General features: G+C 51.9%; 1 protein-coding gene across 1 annotated transcript in view; it reads left to right on the top strand.

Annotated features, from left to right (window-relative positions):
• Positions 1-12,720, top strand: part of SZT2 (SZT2 subunit of KICSTOR complex) — a 79,603-nt gene that overhangs the window by 53,402 nt on the left and 13,481 nt on the right. The window contains exons 45-60 of the mRNA XM_063140141.1: positions 49-163; positions 302-413; positions 1,394-1,512; positions 1,670-1,834; positions 2,523-2,607; positions 6,050-6,223; positions 6,396-6,578; positions 7,156-7,328; positions 8,042-8,220; positions 8,530-8,627; positions 9,299-9,431; positions 9,942-10,069; positions 10,185-10,294; positions 10,416-10,598; positions 10,698-10,968; positions 11,324-11,403. Coding sequence (XP_062996211.1) covers positions 49-163; positions 302-413; positions 1,394-1,512; positions 1,670-1,834; positions 2,523-2,607; positions 6,050-6,223; positions 6,396-6,578; positions 7,156-7,328; positions 8,042-8,220; positions 8,530-8,627; positions 9,299-9,431; positions 9,942-10,069; positions 10,185-10,294; positions 10,416-10,598; positions 10,698-10,968; positions 11,324-11,403 — 2,308 coding nt within the window. The remainder of the gene's footprint in view (positions 1-48; positions 164-301; positions 414-1,393; positions 1,513-1,669; positions 1,835-2,522; positions 2,608-6,049; positions 6,224-6,395; positions 6,579-7,155; positions 7,329-8,041; positions 8,221-8,529; positions 8,628-9,298; positions 9,432-9,941; positions 10,070-10,184; positions 10,295-10,415; positions 10,599-10,697; positions 10,969-11,323; positions 11,404-12,720) is intronic.

Here is a 12,720-nt window from a genome sequence, read left to right as displayed (position 1 = left end):
CGTCTAGCAGCCATGGATTGCCCTCCCTTCTTTGTCACTCTGCTGCAGACTTTCCGAAACCACCGCCGGTGGGAAAGGCGGGGAAGGTGAAATTCAGAGCCTTGCATGTCGTTCGTTGGCACTTTCACGCAGCCAGGAGCCCATATACATTGAGGACATGACTGTGAGTCACCCTTAGTGCCGAGAGTGTGTTTGTGCCTGTTTGTGTGTGTAGGCTGCACACCATGTGAGCTCTGCTCACTTTCTAGGGCAGGTGGTGTACCATTGCATCTTCTCAAGTGGCTTTGGTTCTTCTTGCTAGGGCTCTCGCTCGTCCTTGGAGACAGCCTCTTGCCGCAGTGTGGATTCGGCCCGGCCCGTGAGCCAGGTGGACAGGCACATCCAGCTAGTGGTTCACGGAGTGGCACAGGCAGGTAGGTCACACGTTCCTTCAAGAATTATCACGGAGAACAGAAGAGAAAGTCCTGGGAGAGGCATGCAGAGATTTGCTGCTGCCAGAAACTTCCCTGTTCCGTGATATTGCAAGGTAAGGCTGACACTGGATTTAGTAGCTGTGGCCCCTTAAAGCAGGGGTGGGCAACTTCAGGAAGTCCAGGGAGCATTTTCACCCCCGAGACACTGCATCCCCCTGGGAGCCGCAAATGGAGGGAGGGGGAGAAAGAAACAAAACAGAAAGCAAAATGGCATCTGGAGTTGCTACGGGGAGTGCCCAGAGTGTGAAATTTAGCTTGCAGTCAAGCTAATTTTGACCTGTTTGGCACTGCATAGCTGCTCCAAACGCTATTTTGTTAGCAAAAAAACACAAAAAAAACCCACCTTTAAATAATAACAATAATAATAATTTGGAGGGAGTCCCATGAATTTTGTGGGGTTGCACTGGGGCCTGTGGGGGCTGCATGTTCCCCACCCCTGCCTTTAAGGATTTTTTAAAGATTCTGCATTGTAACCCTTTCTTGGGAGGGGCAGGGGAGTTGCCTTTTACTTGATTGCCATCCTTTATCCATCACCAACCTTCCCAGAAGCTGTTAATACTTGATTTCATTAGTAACTTAATAATACGATTCCTGTTCTTTTCCCTTGGGATTTCTCTGCGTCCGGCTTTTGCTCTGGACATACACTGCAGCCATGCATGGGAAAGCCTGGCCATACTGTTGTGACACAATTCACTCTATCACACAGAGATCCTTGATCTGAAACTGTAGCTGTCTTAGCAGTTGCAAAGCCAAACAAATGGGAGGTGAAAGCTGCAGAGGAGGAGGGTAGGCTCAGGAACAGTCGTCTGGCTTTGTAAGCTGTTGGTGAATGGATCACACTGGAGAGGGACGCACCTCCCTGTTTCAGCGTCTTTTACGTCGCAATTAGACCCCTTATTGTAGTCCTTCTGCTCACATAGGACCTGAGATCACAGATGAGCTGGTGAAGGTTCTACGCAGGCGTCTGGATGAGGCCACCTTGGATATCATCACGGTTATGCTCGTGAGGAACTGCAAACTCACCCCGGCTGATGTGGAGGTAATTCCTGTGGCTGCAGTCGGACTGAAGGAAGCCATGTCCTGCTCCCACCATTTCTTTTTCCCGGACAAGTTTATTTGTTGGCTAAACTCCCCAGGCCCCTGGGCTGTGTGTGCTTAGCATGTCAGATACCGATGACGGGATCTTCTCCCTGCAGTTCATACAGCCGCCTGGCAGCCCGCCCACTGAAGTGCTGCAGTTTGCTCTCCCCCCTTCCTGCCTGCCCTGGCTCCCAGCTGTGGCCTGCTATCTACGTCAGAACCTGTTGATCTTCCTGCACACACCCAAGTACACAGACAGCAACGTGGGGAACCACTTCAAGGTGAGTGGGCGATTGCCTGTGCCTGGTGCTGTGTGCTCAAGAGCCAGAGTACTCCCAAGGTTGCTCTCGTCGAGGAAATGGGTGAATGGGCTGTTTTGTCTGTGCCCACCGTTTTGCTGTAAGCCCCTTCTATTAGGAATTAAGTTCTGTAGCAATTTGATCCAAGCTGTAACCAAAAATATACTGAGTAACACTTGCTCAACCAACAAGAAATGTTGTCACGTTAGTCAGAGTGTGAGCTCCCGGTGAGGACAGGAAGAGTAGTAACCGCAAGGAACAGATGTTCCAAGGTTGCAATACCCATCCGCGCCTTGTTTTTCCTGTCCTTAGAACTCTGCACATGCATATCAATCCTTGCCTATCATTGGTTGAAAAGCTTACCTATTACTGTATTATGATTGGTTTATTATATGAGGAGGTTCTGTTGTTGTTTCTGAGGATGTTACCCTATAAGTATGTTAGCTTTGCCTCAGGTCCTCTAAGGGTTGCCACCTTGCAGCGCTGCAGCACTGCTCGTAATAAACTTTTTCTAAAATGAGAGAAACCGTGTCTTAGCATGTTTCGCCGCTGCTCAACGAATCCCGATTAGAGGGAACCTGCCTTTTCAGGGTTCCTCCACACTCCCCATTTTGATGAGAAGGCATATCCCAACCATAGTCTGATTACCAATTCTTGTCTTGCTTTTCAGCACTATTTTCACCAGAGCAGTAGTAGCCCCGACCAGGATCTTTACCTGTACAACAAGCCTGGAGGCCAGGGCACGGGTGGCAAAGGTAACGAGCATCACTCTGTTCTACAGCCTGAGCCTGTTGCACAGATGGAGCAATCGATAGGCGGAAGGCGTCCTAGGCATCCTCTCCACGGGCATTAGCAGCCTGGGGTGTGCTCATGGGCTAGGGAGGCTCCTCAGGAGCCAGAGGATGCTCTGAAGAGTCATCGACTTGCTACTAGATCCATAGGAGCCAAATGTTGTGACATGTGTGCTCCTAGCTGTCTAATACTGCTCTGTCCCTGGTGGGGTGGAGAGGAGCTTCTGGATTTATGAGTTCTTCCCCCAGAAGACCTGATGGCTGGGTTCACACATCATGCTAACCCATGGTGGGTGACAAGTTATATTGGGTAGATGGTTATTCAAGCAACTTACTGTGCTCCTGTCAGACAATCAGGCAAACAAGCTACACAGAGTAGTTTATTTCACTTGCCCTCCTCCTCCTGTAGTTCTCCTGCTCAGTGGGGCAGGTATCCCAGCTTCCTTTGGGTGGGGATAGAGATTGTTTGAGAGGAGTAGAGTGGCAGCAGCGTTTTTGGCTGCTCTTGCCAAGCAGCTCTCTAGCCAATCTCCATAATCCACACTGGAGTGACAGACAACATGCTAACCCACCGTAGGTAAAATAACCCTTACTGGTTTCTCAGAGTGGAGTATTTGGGGGGGGGGTTAACCCACTGTGTGTGTGGGAGGCATACCACACACCACACACTAAGCTATCATGAGTTTTTCTGGAAAATAAACTACTATGGGCTAGCATGTTGTGTGAACCCAGTCTGAATTATACAGTGATGATGGCTGCTGGTCAGTGCCAATTACACATTAATTGGAGCTAAGCCATAGCAAGGGGGAGAAAAATGAAATGACCTGTAGGTGAGGGCACTTCGTTGTTGAACAGAGAGGCAGGGTTCAAACAGGATCTAATATGGTTGCATGTGGGGGTGGGGTTTTCTAGTTGGTAGCCCATGGGCTGTTAGAAACTGTCACTGGCTGATACAACCAATTTGTGGCTGGTTTGTGTTATATCTGTTTGCGTGCGTGTGTCTGTGTGCATGCATACGTGTATATTCTGCCATACACTTGCCTCCCTTTCCACCTGCACTGTGGTCTGGTTGTGCAGGTAACACACCACCTCGAAAGTGTGTCTGAACATTCTTCTATCATGTAGGTTCCATGTTGGATCTCGTGCAGCACCTGTTTCCACCTTCCCAGTTTCAAGGTAGTTTCCTGTAGATTCCAGTGGTCCACTGAACTTCCCCAGTGCTGCTCCCGTCCTCATCCTGATCTTGTGCCTGCTGTGGTTTTGGCTTCTGCTCCGATGCCGACTGTATCACCCACATTTTCTCTCCTCTGTGTTGCCACCCAGAACTTTTCCAGCAGATGGCTTCCCAGCTCCCACCCTTTCTCCTGGCTTTAAGGAAATCCCAGCTGGAGTTGTTTAGGAGCATATTAGTTGCTTAGGTTAAAGAATTCACAGTGGGTATAGTAATTAATAGCTGCATATTTGCTGTTATGTTTTGGATGGAGAATAGAAGAATTATTTTTCTCTTAGACATGTCTAAATTTCTAAGGAAAAGTAGTTTATATTAATATATGGAATCAATTCCCTTTGTAGACCCTTTCCCCCTATGTTTATAAAATAAAAAAGTGAAATGTGCGTAAACCCTTGTAATAGCATTTTTAGAAACGGTTGTTGGAGTAAAGAGTCTTGTAAATTTCAGAACAGTTGGATAAATTTATGGAGCGTAATCTATTGTGATGCCTTATTTTGTAGCTCAGGGTTGATAAGGTTTTCCTTCCAGCCAATCTTGGACTTTGGGGGGAGAAGTTCCTGTCGCAGTTAATGACAGGTTGAGATTTCTGACCCTGCTGGACATGTTGGGATTTTCATTAATTGAATACCCCTAAATAAATGAATGGGTTTTGCTTTCATGCTCCGGGACTGAGTAACTGGCAAGTTTGAGATCAGGCAGAAAATCCCCCCACCCATGACATGTTTGCTTAGGGCCTTAAGCTGAGGTTGAGGGAGCGGGTTGGTTCCTTCAGTAGTATGGGAATTGACCCACTTGCACCGGCTAGCGTTACCTGTTGGTCAGGTGCCTTTTGGGGCAGGATCTTTACTTGTGGCTTATGACTGAAGTGTAGATATGTGGACTACTGTGTAGTTGTTTAGACAGGTGAACGTTGTGACCACCTGATGCCTTCCAGCCGTAGGATTTGGCCACTGCTAGCTGTTCCTTGGCCTCTGTTCTCGTCCGGCTGCTGAGTCAGTGAGGCAGCTTTCCTCAACGTGATGCCCTCCATATGAGTTTGACTCCAACTCCTGTCATCCCCAGCCCTCGTGGCCAATGGTCAGGAATGGTAGAGTGGGTGTCCGGAACTTTGGGAGGACACCAGGTCGGGGAAGGCTGCAGTAAGGTCGTGTTGGACACGCTTCCACTCCAGCGGTGCCTGAAGTCTGAGTTCATTGAAGGCAAGGAGGCTTGCACCTGTGGAGGTGGCTTCTTTTCTTCTCCTTTCGGCAGGTGTGATCTCGCAGGCACTGCTGCTGGGATTCCTTTTCCTCCCCTGCAAATTCTGCAACAGGCAGAAGAAGAGCAGATAGGGGCCTTGGAGCGTGTTGTGAGCCTTGAATGAAATAGCAGGGTGTATATGCAACGCCTCTGCCAGGGCAGGGCGCACCTCCTGCTTCACAGGAGACCCTGCCTGCTTCTGCCTATGGCTGGCGTCTGCTTTCCCAGTTGGATGCCTAGAAGGGTGTTGGTGGACAGCCGGTGCCGCTTGTGGACTGAATCCGTGCGCATCCTCCTTATGGGCAATGCCATGACAGCGTCACGAAGGGGTTGTGCCTGCTGAGTGGCATTCCTAGCCCCACCACCTTGCCCCCATTTCTCACTAATCCAATGCAGCCCAGGAGGAAGGAGCCCAAGTGGCGTCCCCTCCTTGGCCCCACAGAACCTGATCTCCCACTTTCCAGAGGGACTCCTGGCCCTTGTCAAGGCCCTGCACAGCGGCACAAGCTGGACCCTCCTCTTGGCACAGTGCAGGCGATGAGCTGCTTGCTTGCTTGCTTGCTGCTCTTTTCTGGACTAGGAAATGATGCCCAGAGAGAGGGAGGGGCGACCTGTCTTCCGTTTCCCTTGATGCTTGTGCTGGTTGGGCTTTGCTGAGCCTGTGATGATGTCCCCTTCCTGCAGGCGAAAGCTTGCAGCCCATTCCCAGTGGGTGCAGGTCCCTTCCTTCTCCATGTGTGTGCTGGCTTCCTTGGCTCTTGGTTTCCACCCCTCCTTCCTGCCCACGACCTTGTTTCTGCATACCGTTTCTTTTTCACCTCCCTGAGTTGCGCCCGAGGATGGCTGTGTGTCTGTAACAAGGTCTCCGAGGAGCTTGGCGCTCATGGAGGGCTGGGGGCCTTTGGGACTCAAGCAGGCCTTTTGCTGCCCCCACAGGCATCGCGTGCATTGCCCTTTCCTTTGTGGACGACGGTGGCAATCCGATCTCGTTGGCTCGCTGGGTGCAGCCCGCCACAGCCCTGCTGAGCACGTCGTTTCTGCAGGAGGCAGATTTCGAGAGCTTGACTGCTGTCAGCAAGCACCAGGCTGAGCCTGACCCATCGAAGCCAGGTGGGGAGGCAGGACTTCTGTCTGCTCTCTGGGAAGGATGGGGATCTATGGGCAGGGCAAGGGTGGGCACGTCAGGGCGCCCAGGTGGCCTCCAGGGTTAACTTGGGCATGGACAGCAACGCCTGTGGCTTTCCGAAGCGACACTCTCGGGATGCTGGCTTTTTCTCCGCAGCCCTCTGTCCTCTGGTGCGCCTCGACATCTGGGAGAAGGGGAACATCAGCTTGCTGCAGCTTTCCGAGCGGCTGCGCAGTGCTCTGCGCCATGCCCTCTGCGATGCCCTCATGGAGTTCCGTGTCCTGCCCAATCCATTGTGTTTTGAGCCGTCCGCTGAGCTGGAGGATCCAGGGAATGTGGGTAAGAGCCTGGTGTGGCCCTGGCACGGCTTCCAGCCGCTGTGCCCTGAGTCATGGCATCCTGTGGAAGTCTTGCCCTAAGTCCCTACCAGCCTTTGGGTGGTGGTTTCCTAGGAATTGCCTGATACCACATCGGGCCTTTAATCCATCTAGCCCAGCACTGTCTGCGCACACTGACTGGAGGTGGGTCTTTGGAAGTCTGTCTTTCCCGTCCCTACCTAGAGGTGCTAGTGGTGGAAGCAGGGTCCTTCTGCATGCAAAGCATACGTCTGCCGCCGAGCTGCGGTCCTCTTCCACAGGCATCGTTGTCTTTTGTGAAGTCCCAGCTTGCTGGGTGACACATGGAGCAACAAGAACCCACAGGGGCCAAAGCAGCCTCCGAAAGACACCAGGAGCCGTATTGCTTCAAAGCTCATGAAAGCAAGGAGGCAGAAGGCAATTCTTCCCAAGGCAGGGTCCATGGCCACTACCAATGTCTCCTCTGGGGGGTTAGAAAAGGCGGTCAGAAGTTCCTGGGGTAGGTTTTTCTGGGGCAGAGTGGATCTTAACTGTGGTTCTGACGGGCACTGTGCTTTCAGGAAGTCTGCACCGGACGATGTCTGAATCGAAGGGGCTGAAGCGGCCTGCCGGAGGCAGGGGTTGTCCTCCCTCCCTGCCTTTCGCTGGGCCCACTGCTGGTGCTGCTGCCGCCGTTGGCGAGCCAGTCACACCCACCAACAGGATGGGGCGACGCAGCTTCTGGGACATGCTGGTAATGACTCTGGGGGAAGAGGGTGATGATGGGGCCACATGGTGTGGGAGAGGAGAGAGTCCCAGCAAAGCACTTTGGATTAAAGCTCCCAGTGTAACAAACGGCAGGCTGGCTGGCATGAAGTGGGGCCCGCTTAAGCCAAACATGGTCCACGCTAGTCATCTTTTGTGCTGCCTGCCAGATACTTGGAAGCCCTCCCATCCCAGTCTTGCAGTCCCGGGCAGGTAGCCCTTTTTCCAGCTTGGTGGGTCACAAGTTGTGCAGGTCTGGCCTAGTGGCTAAGAGTTTGACCTGTGAGCCATGAAATGCTCTGTCATGAACTCTGCGGCAGAGCTCTCGCCTGACGGTGCAATCCTGTACTTATGGCTCGCTCCCCGTTCAGTGTACTTCGGATGGTAGCCACAGAATCTCCCCCTTGCAAATAATGTATTGGGGTAATACAAACCCACCTTGCAAGGCTGTATGGCTGGATTATTGCGATAGTGTATGCACTCCTTCAAGCATGCAGAAAGTGCTATATATTACACCAGTTTGTACTAAGTATACCAGTTAGTATCAGTTAGTACACCAGTTTGTACTAAGTATAGTACAAACTGGTGCCGTGCAAAGGCACGCTAGACAAGCAGGAGCCAGGGCCCGAAGCCCTCTGAGACCATGGGGCGTCGGCATGTTGGCCCAGGCTTTTCTATTTAGTTCCTTTCCTTGATTCTCAGAGCAAACCAGAGATGGTAGAGCAAGGAAGCCCCAAGACCACCGACGACATCGTGCTGGAGCGGCCTGAGGAGAGCCGCACCCGCCGCCGCCACAAGACCGAGTGCGTCAAGCAGCAGCCCTCGAGCCAGGAGCGCATGGCTGCAGCTGCTGAGCAGGGCCAGAGCCAGAGGCAAGCGCGGTAGCCCCGCTTTCCCCCCACCTCTCCTTCCAGGGAAACGGGGAAGGGGCAATTCCTCTGTGCAAAACCCGGCCTTTTCATTCGTTTCTGCATACAAAGCTCCTGCCCCCCCCCTTCCCACCCTATAGTGAGCCTGCCCTGCATACAACAAGGACTATGTTAGTACTGGTATGTGCAGATTGTGTAGGATTTCAAGTGGGGATCTCCTTTTTGGCCTGGTTGTTTCTGGGGCTCTGCTTATCCTCTGCCATCCCATCCCCCCACCCCACCCCAGATTTTGACCTTGAGTAACAGATGTCCTCTTCACAGGCGCTGGGCCTGCCAACTCGAGGAGGGAGACGTAGGAATCCTGCACCCAATTTTCAGTCAGACCTGCCAGTCCTGGATGGCATTCATGAACCGCCTGGGTAAGTCCTTAAGTCTGCTGCCGATGAAAGCTCAGAAACCAGCATAAAGCCAAACAGATGTGGCTGGGCCATGTACATCTGTTGAGTGAACTCGCCTTCCTCAGTGACCCACTTCCCTGCCTGTTTCCCCACCATAGCCTGCATTTTTCCAAAATAGTTTAAAACGTTAATAACTTGAGTATTGGGACCAGAACACATTTTATATAAACTCTTTTGTTTTGGCTCTTTTTCTCCGAGCACAAGAGTTTATAGCTTTTTGACCGAGAATAATACAGAAAAGCAAGAGTGTTTGGGAGAATGCATGATATAATATATGTATGTATGCATGTTGCTACCGAGCTCTGTGGGTGCCGCTTCCTCCTTTCCATACATGGTATGAGCACAGCTGCGCTGGGTACTGGGGTTTTTGAGGGAGGGGAGAGTTTGGTCTCTGTCTCTTATTTCTGTGTTGGATATTTTGACCCAGGACAGCAAGCAGCCCTTAGCCTCTCTCTAAATGAATGGGTGTAACTGATGGTTTTCACACCCAGCCTTTTTTTTTAAAGTGTTTTGCTGGCAGGGAAGGGGGTATTTTATTTCCCTATATGTCATACATGCTGCCCTACAGCAAACGTTCTTGGGGGGACTTCTCCCAAATCCTCCCTCGCTTGGTGTTTCCTCCCACTGTGCAGGGTGTCCCTCTGTGCAACAATGTGCCACGGAGAGCGTGTCCCGCTTCCTGCTCTCCTCCGTCATGCTTGAGTTCGTGAACCTAGTGACCACTTTGGCAAATGACACCTCCGTCAAAGTGTTTGAGAAGGTCAGGTAGGTGCTGGGACTGCCTTGACCATCGGCTTGGTAGATTAGCTGGGAAGGCGTCGTTTGAGTTGCTGGGCAGGGAATCGGTCGCGCGGGAGAAGGGGACTTGGCAGGAGTGGGGGGACCTCTGTCAGCCCAAGGGCTGAGTTCCATTCCAGAGCAGTTCTCTGGGGCCACATCCCAATGGTGGGCGGGGCTGGAGGCAAAAAGAGGTGGGGCCAAAAATGCAAAAACTTACAAAAGGTACCCGCATATTTTAGCTTCAGGCTCTGACTGCCAGCAACTGAGTCTTTGGAGAAGCATTTCGGCCTTTCAGAAGAAGGGAAAAGACTGCACCATAGCTGGGAGGCCACCCAACGAGATCAGTGGTTGGGGGAAGCAGTGTGAGGCCATGGGAAGGGGCAGGGGGTGGCCTTCCAGAGAACCCCGGAGGGCCAGATTTGAGCCCGAGACACTCCACGCCTGCTCAGGTGGATATGGATGCACCTTAGTGTAGCTCCTTTCCCTTTGCTCTAGTGGTCCCCAAGGGATGTCCTTCGTGCCCTATTCCCTGACACCCAGCACCAGCGCTCGGCCAGCGGTGGTTCGACACTTCACCCTGCTGGGGCGTAGCTTCCACCAATGGCGCTGCAGCACAGAACAAGGTGAGTGACGGGGAAGTGGGCAGAACTGGGCAGCGCATCTGTTCCTGCCTCTGGGTCCAGGCAAGACCCTCAAGACCTGACCTCCACTTTGCCATCTCCTCTGTGCCTTCCTTAGCCCTCAAAGGATTCCAGCATTTTGAGGCCGCTGAGCTTGGCTCTGCAGAGAAGGGCTGTGATGTAGCCCCCCGGCAAAGGTTCCTGTTCATGGAGATCATTGACAAAAAGGTGCGTGTGTGTCAGGCTGGGCTAACGCTTGGCCTCTGCAGGATTCCTGGGCTCAGTCAGAACCTGGGAGCGCTCGCAGCCTAGGTCAGCAGGCTGAGACTGGGCTGCCTTTCCCTTCCAGCTGGTGCTTTACACCTACAATTGGTCTGTGGACTTGGGCAGCGCCCTGAGCAGCTCCCTGACGCGCTTGCTGCAGTGGCAGAATGCCCGTGCCCATGTGGTGCACTGCCTGCTCAGCCAGAAGCTGGGCCTCTTCCACCACTACTGCTACATGGACACTCCGTGGCACGAGGACAGCAAACAGGTACCCCTGGCTCCACATGGACCTTTCCTGCATGGTTCCTGCATGGACCTTTCACCTAGCTCTCTCTCTCTACCCCCAACTGACTCTCTTCGTTTCTAGGAGCCAAATCCCTTCCTGAACTCCACCCTAGATGTGGACACCCTGATTCGGAGCTCCAGCGTCCCTCCCAGCAAAGAACAAGGTCGGCTCAGCAGCTCCGCACGCACCTTGCCGCCTCTGCACTTTCCTCCCGACATGGTGCCCTTTGATGAAGCCCTTCGGGATGTCTCGGTCAACCGGCCCATCATTATCAGCCCAGAGCCAGCTGCCCTCGACCGTGTAGCCCAGCATGGAGCTCAGTTCTTGGAGATCAAGAACATTGAGCGGAAAGGTCAGTGGAGGGGCAGGAGTAAGGGAGGGTGTCCCAGGAGCTGTGGCAAGGAGCGGGGTTCCTGACATTACTGGGATGTCCGGAAAAACTGCTCTTGAGCAGCGGCCAAGGAGGAATGTAGTAAGGCAGTTGTCTGCAAGGTGGTGATGAGGTGTCGGGAAGGGAAGGGAAGGCCTGGCACTGCATAGAACAGGGCCAACATTGGTTCCTTCTCCTGGAGCTCTCCAGGCTGTGGTGGGTGGGTGTGCGCGAGATATCAAGCCCTGAAAGCCCCTGAGTTCTCAGCAAAGGAGGACCTGGTTGATGAAGGACCGAGGCTCTGGTCCTGGTCTCAGCTCCTGCTCTTGTTCCACAGAGCTGGAGAAACAGATGAAGATTGAGAACCTCTTTGTGACATGGCAACAGCGATCTGCGCAGTCCAACATGCCCATCAGTGTAAGTTCAGGCAGGAGGACTGGGATGTCAACCATGTCAACTGGGATGAGGCACTCGATGTCACTTCTGTGTAAGATGTGGATGGCCTTGTCCTTGGGGATGAGTGAGAGGGAAGGTTGGGTAGGTGAGACAGAGGGAAGTTCTTCCACACGGAAAGGCTTTTTACGACTAAACTGTGGGACCCAGAAATCCTATGGGATCACACTCATCTGGAAATAACTTCCATTCCTACTGTCTTCACACCCATTGAAAAGGATGCTCAAGTTATGTGGTTGTAAACTCATTTTTACTCAGTACAAATGGGTCAATCTGATGATATTAACCTGAGGGCTAGTTCACACATGTGAATGCCCTCCACACAATCCCTCCTTCCCTCCCCACTATCCCATAGCTGTTCCCAGGTGCAGGCGTCGTGCGTTGCACTCTTGCTGTAGTATCTGGGACCACAGCAGCTCCAAAAAGTGCCATTGCTATCGCGGAAACTGTAGCAGGAACATATCTGAGGAGATTGGTTCACAATGCTCTCCTTTAGAGCCTGAGAGGTTCCCACCGTTCAAAGGTGGCAACAAAATAATTTTAGATTGATACTTCATGCTTCATTGTGTTCAGGGAGTAGCATGATAGCCATTCATGTATGAATTGGTCCTTGGACCTTGCTGACTCTCCTAATGGCTGTGTATCCCTTTTCATTGAGAAATGTGCCTGATGTGAGAGAAGAACATGAGGCAGGGTGCCTCAGATGCTATTCTAGCACCTAGATTCATGGGATAGGACTATCTAGAGTGGGGTGGCTAAGAGATGTCATTTTGCTTCTAAAGTGATTGTGAGCGTTGAATATAATGAGAGAAGCATACAGGGGTAGACGGATGAAGCTGGAATGTGCGTTCTCTTAGCAGTCTTTGTAAAATGGGTGTGAAGTGAAGCTTTATTTAATAAATTAATTCTTCACCATCCCTGAAACTTCAAGGTGGTCTACAACAAACCATGGCATATCTTGTCACGGACTTCCTGCCCCAGGGATATGATAGACTTGAGTCATGTCTGCACCAGGTATTTTTTCCTGAGTTATATCCAAGGACGTGCCTGGAGCAGTTGCTACAGTCTTCACCTGGTCCAAACAATGGGCCGTGCTTAGGCTACTAACCCTTTTGCAGCAAATGGTTAATGAGTGTGTTTAAACCATGGTTATATAGCCACCATGGTTAGAAATGGTTCACACGACACACTAAGCCATAATGTTTAGCTTAAAATGATTAACCACCGTGGCTTAGCGTGTTGTCTGAACAGGGACAATATCTCTGATTAGGGCTCAGCTGC

The sequence above is a fragment of the Elgaria multicarinata genome, chromosome 1, assembly GCF_023053635.1.
Source record: "Elgaria multicarinata webbii isolate HBS135686 ecotype San Diego chromosome 1, rElgMul1.1.pri, whole genome shotgun sequence".
NCBI classification, from domain to species: domain Eukaryota; kingdom Metazoa; phylum Chordata; class Lepidosauria; order Squamata; family Anguidae; genus Elgaria; species Elgaria multicarinata.
This window is presented reverse-complemented; position numbering and strand designations above follow the sequence as displayed.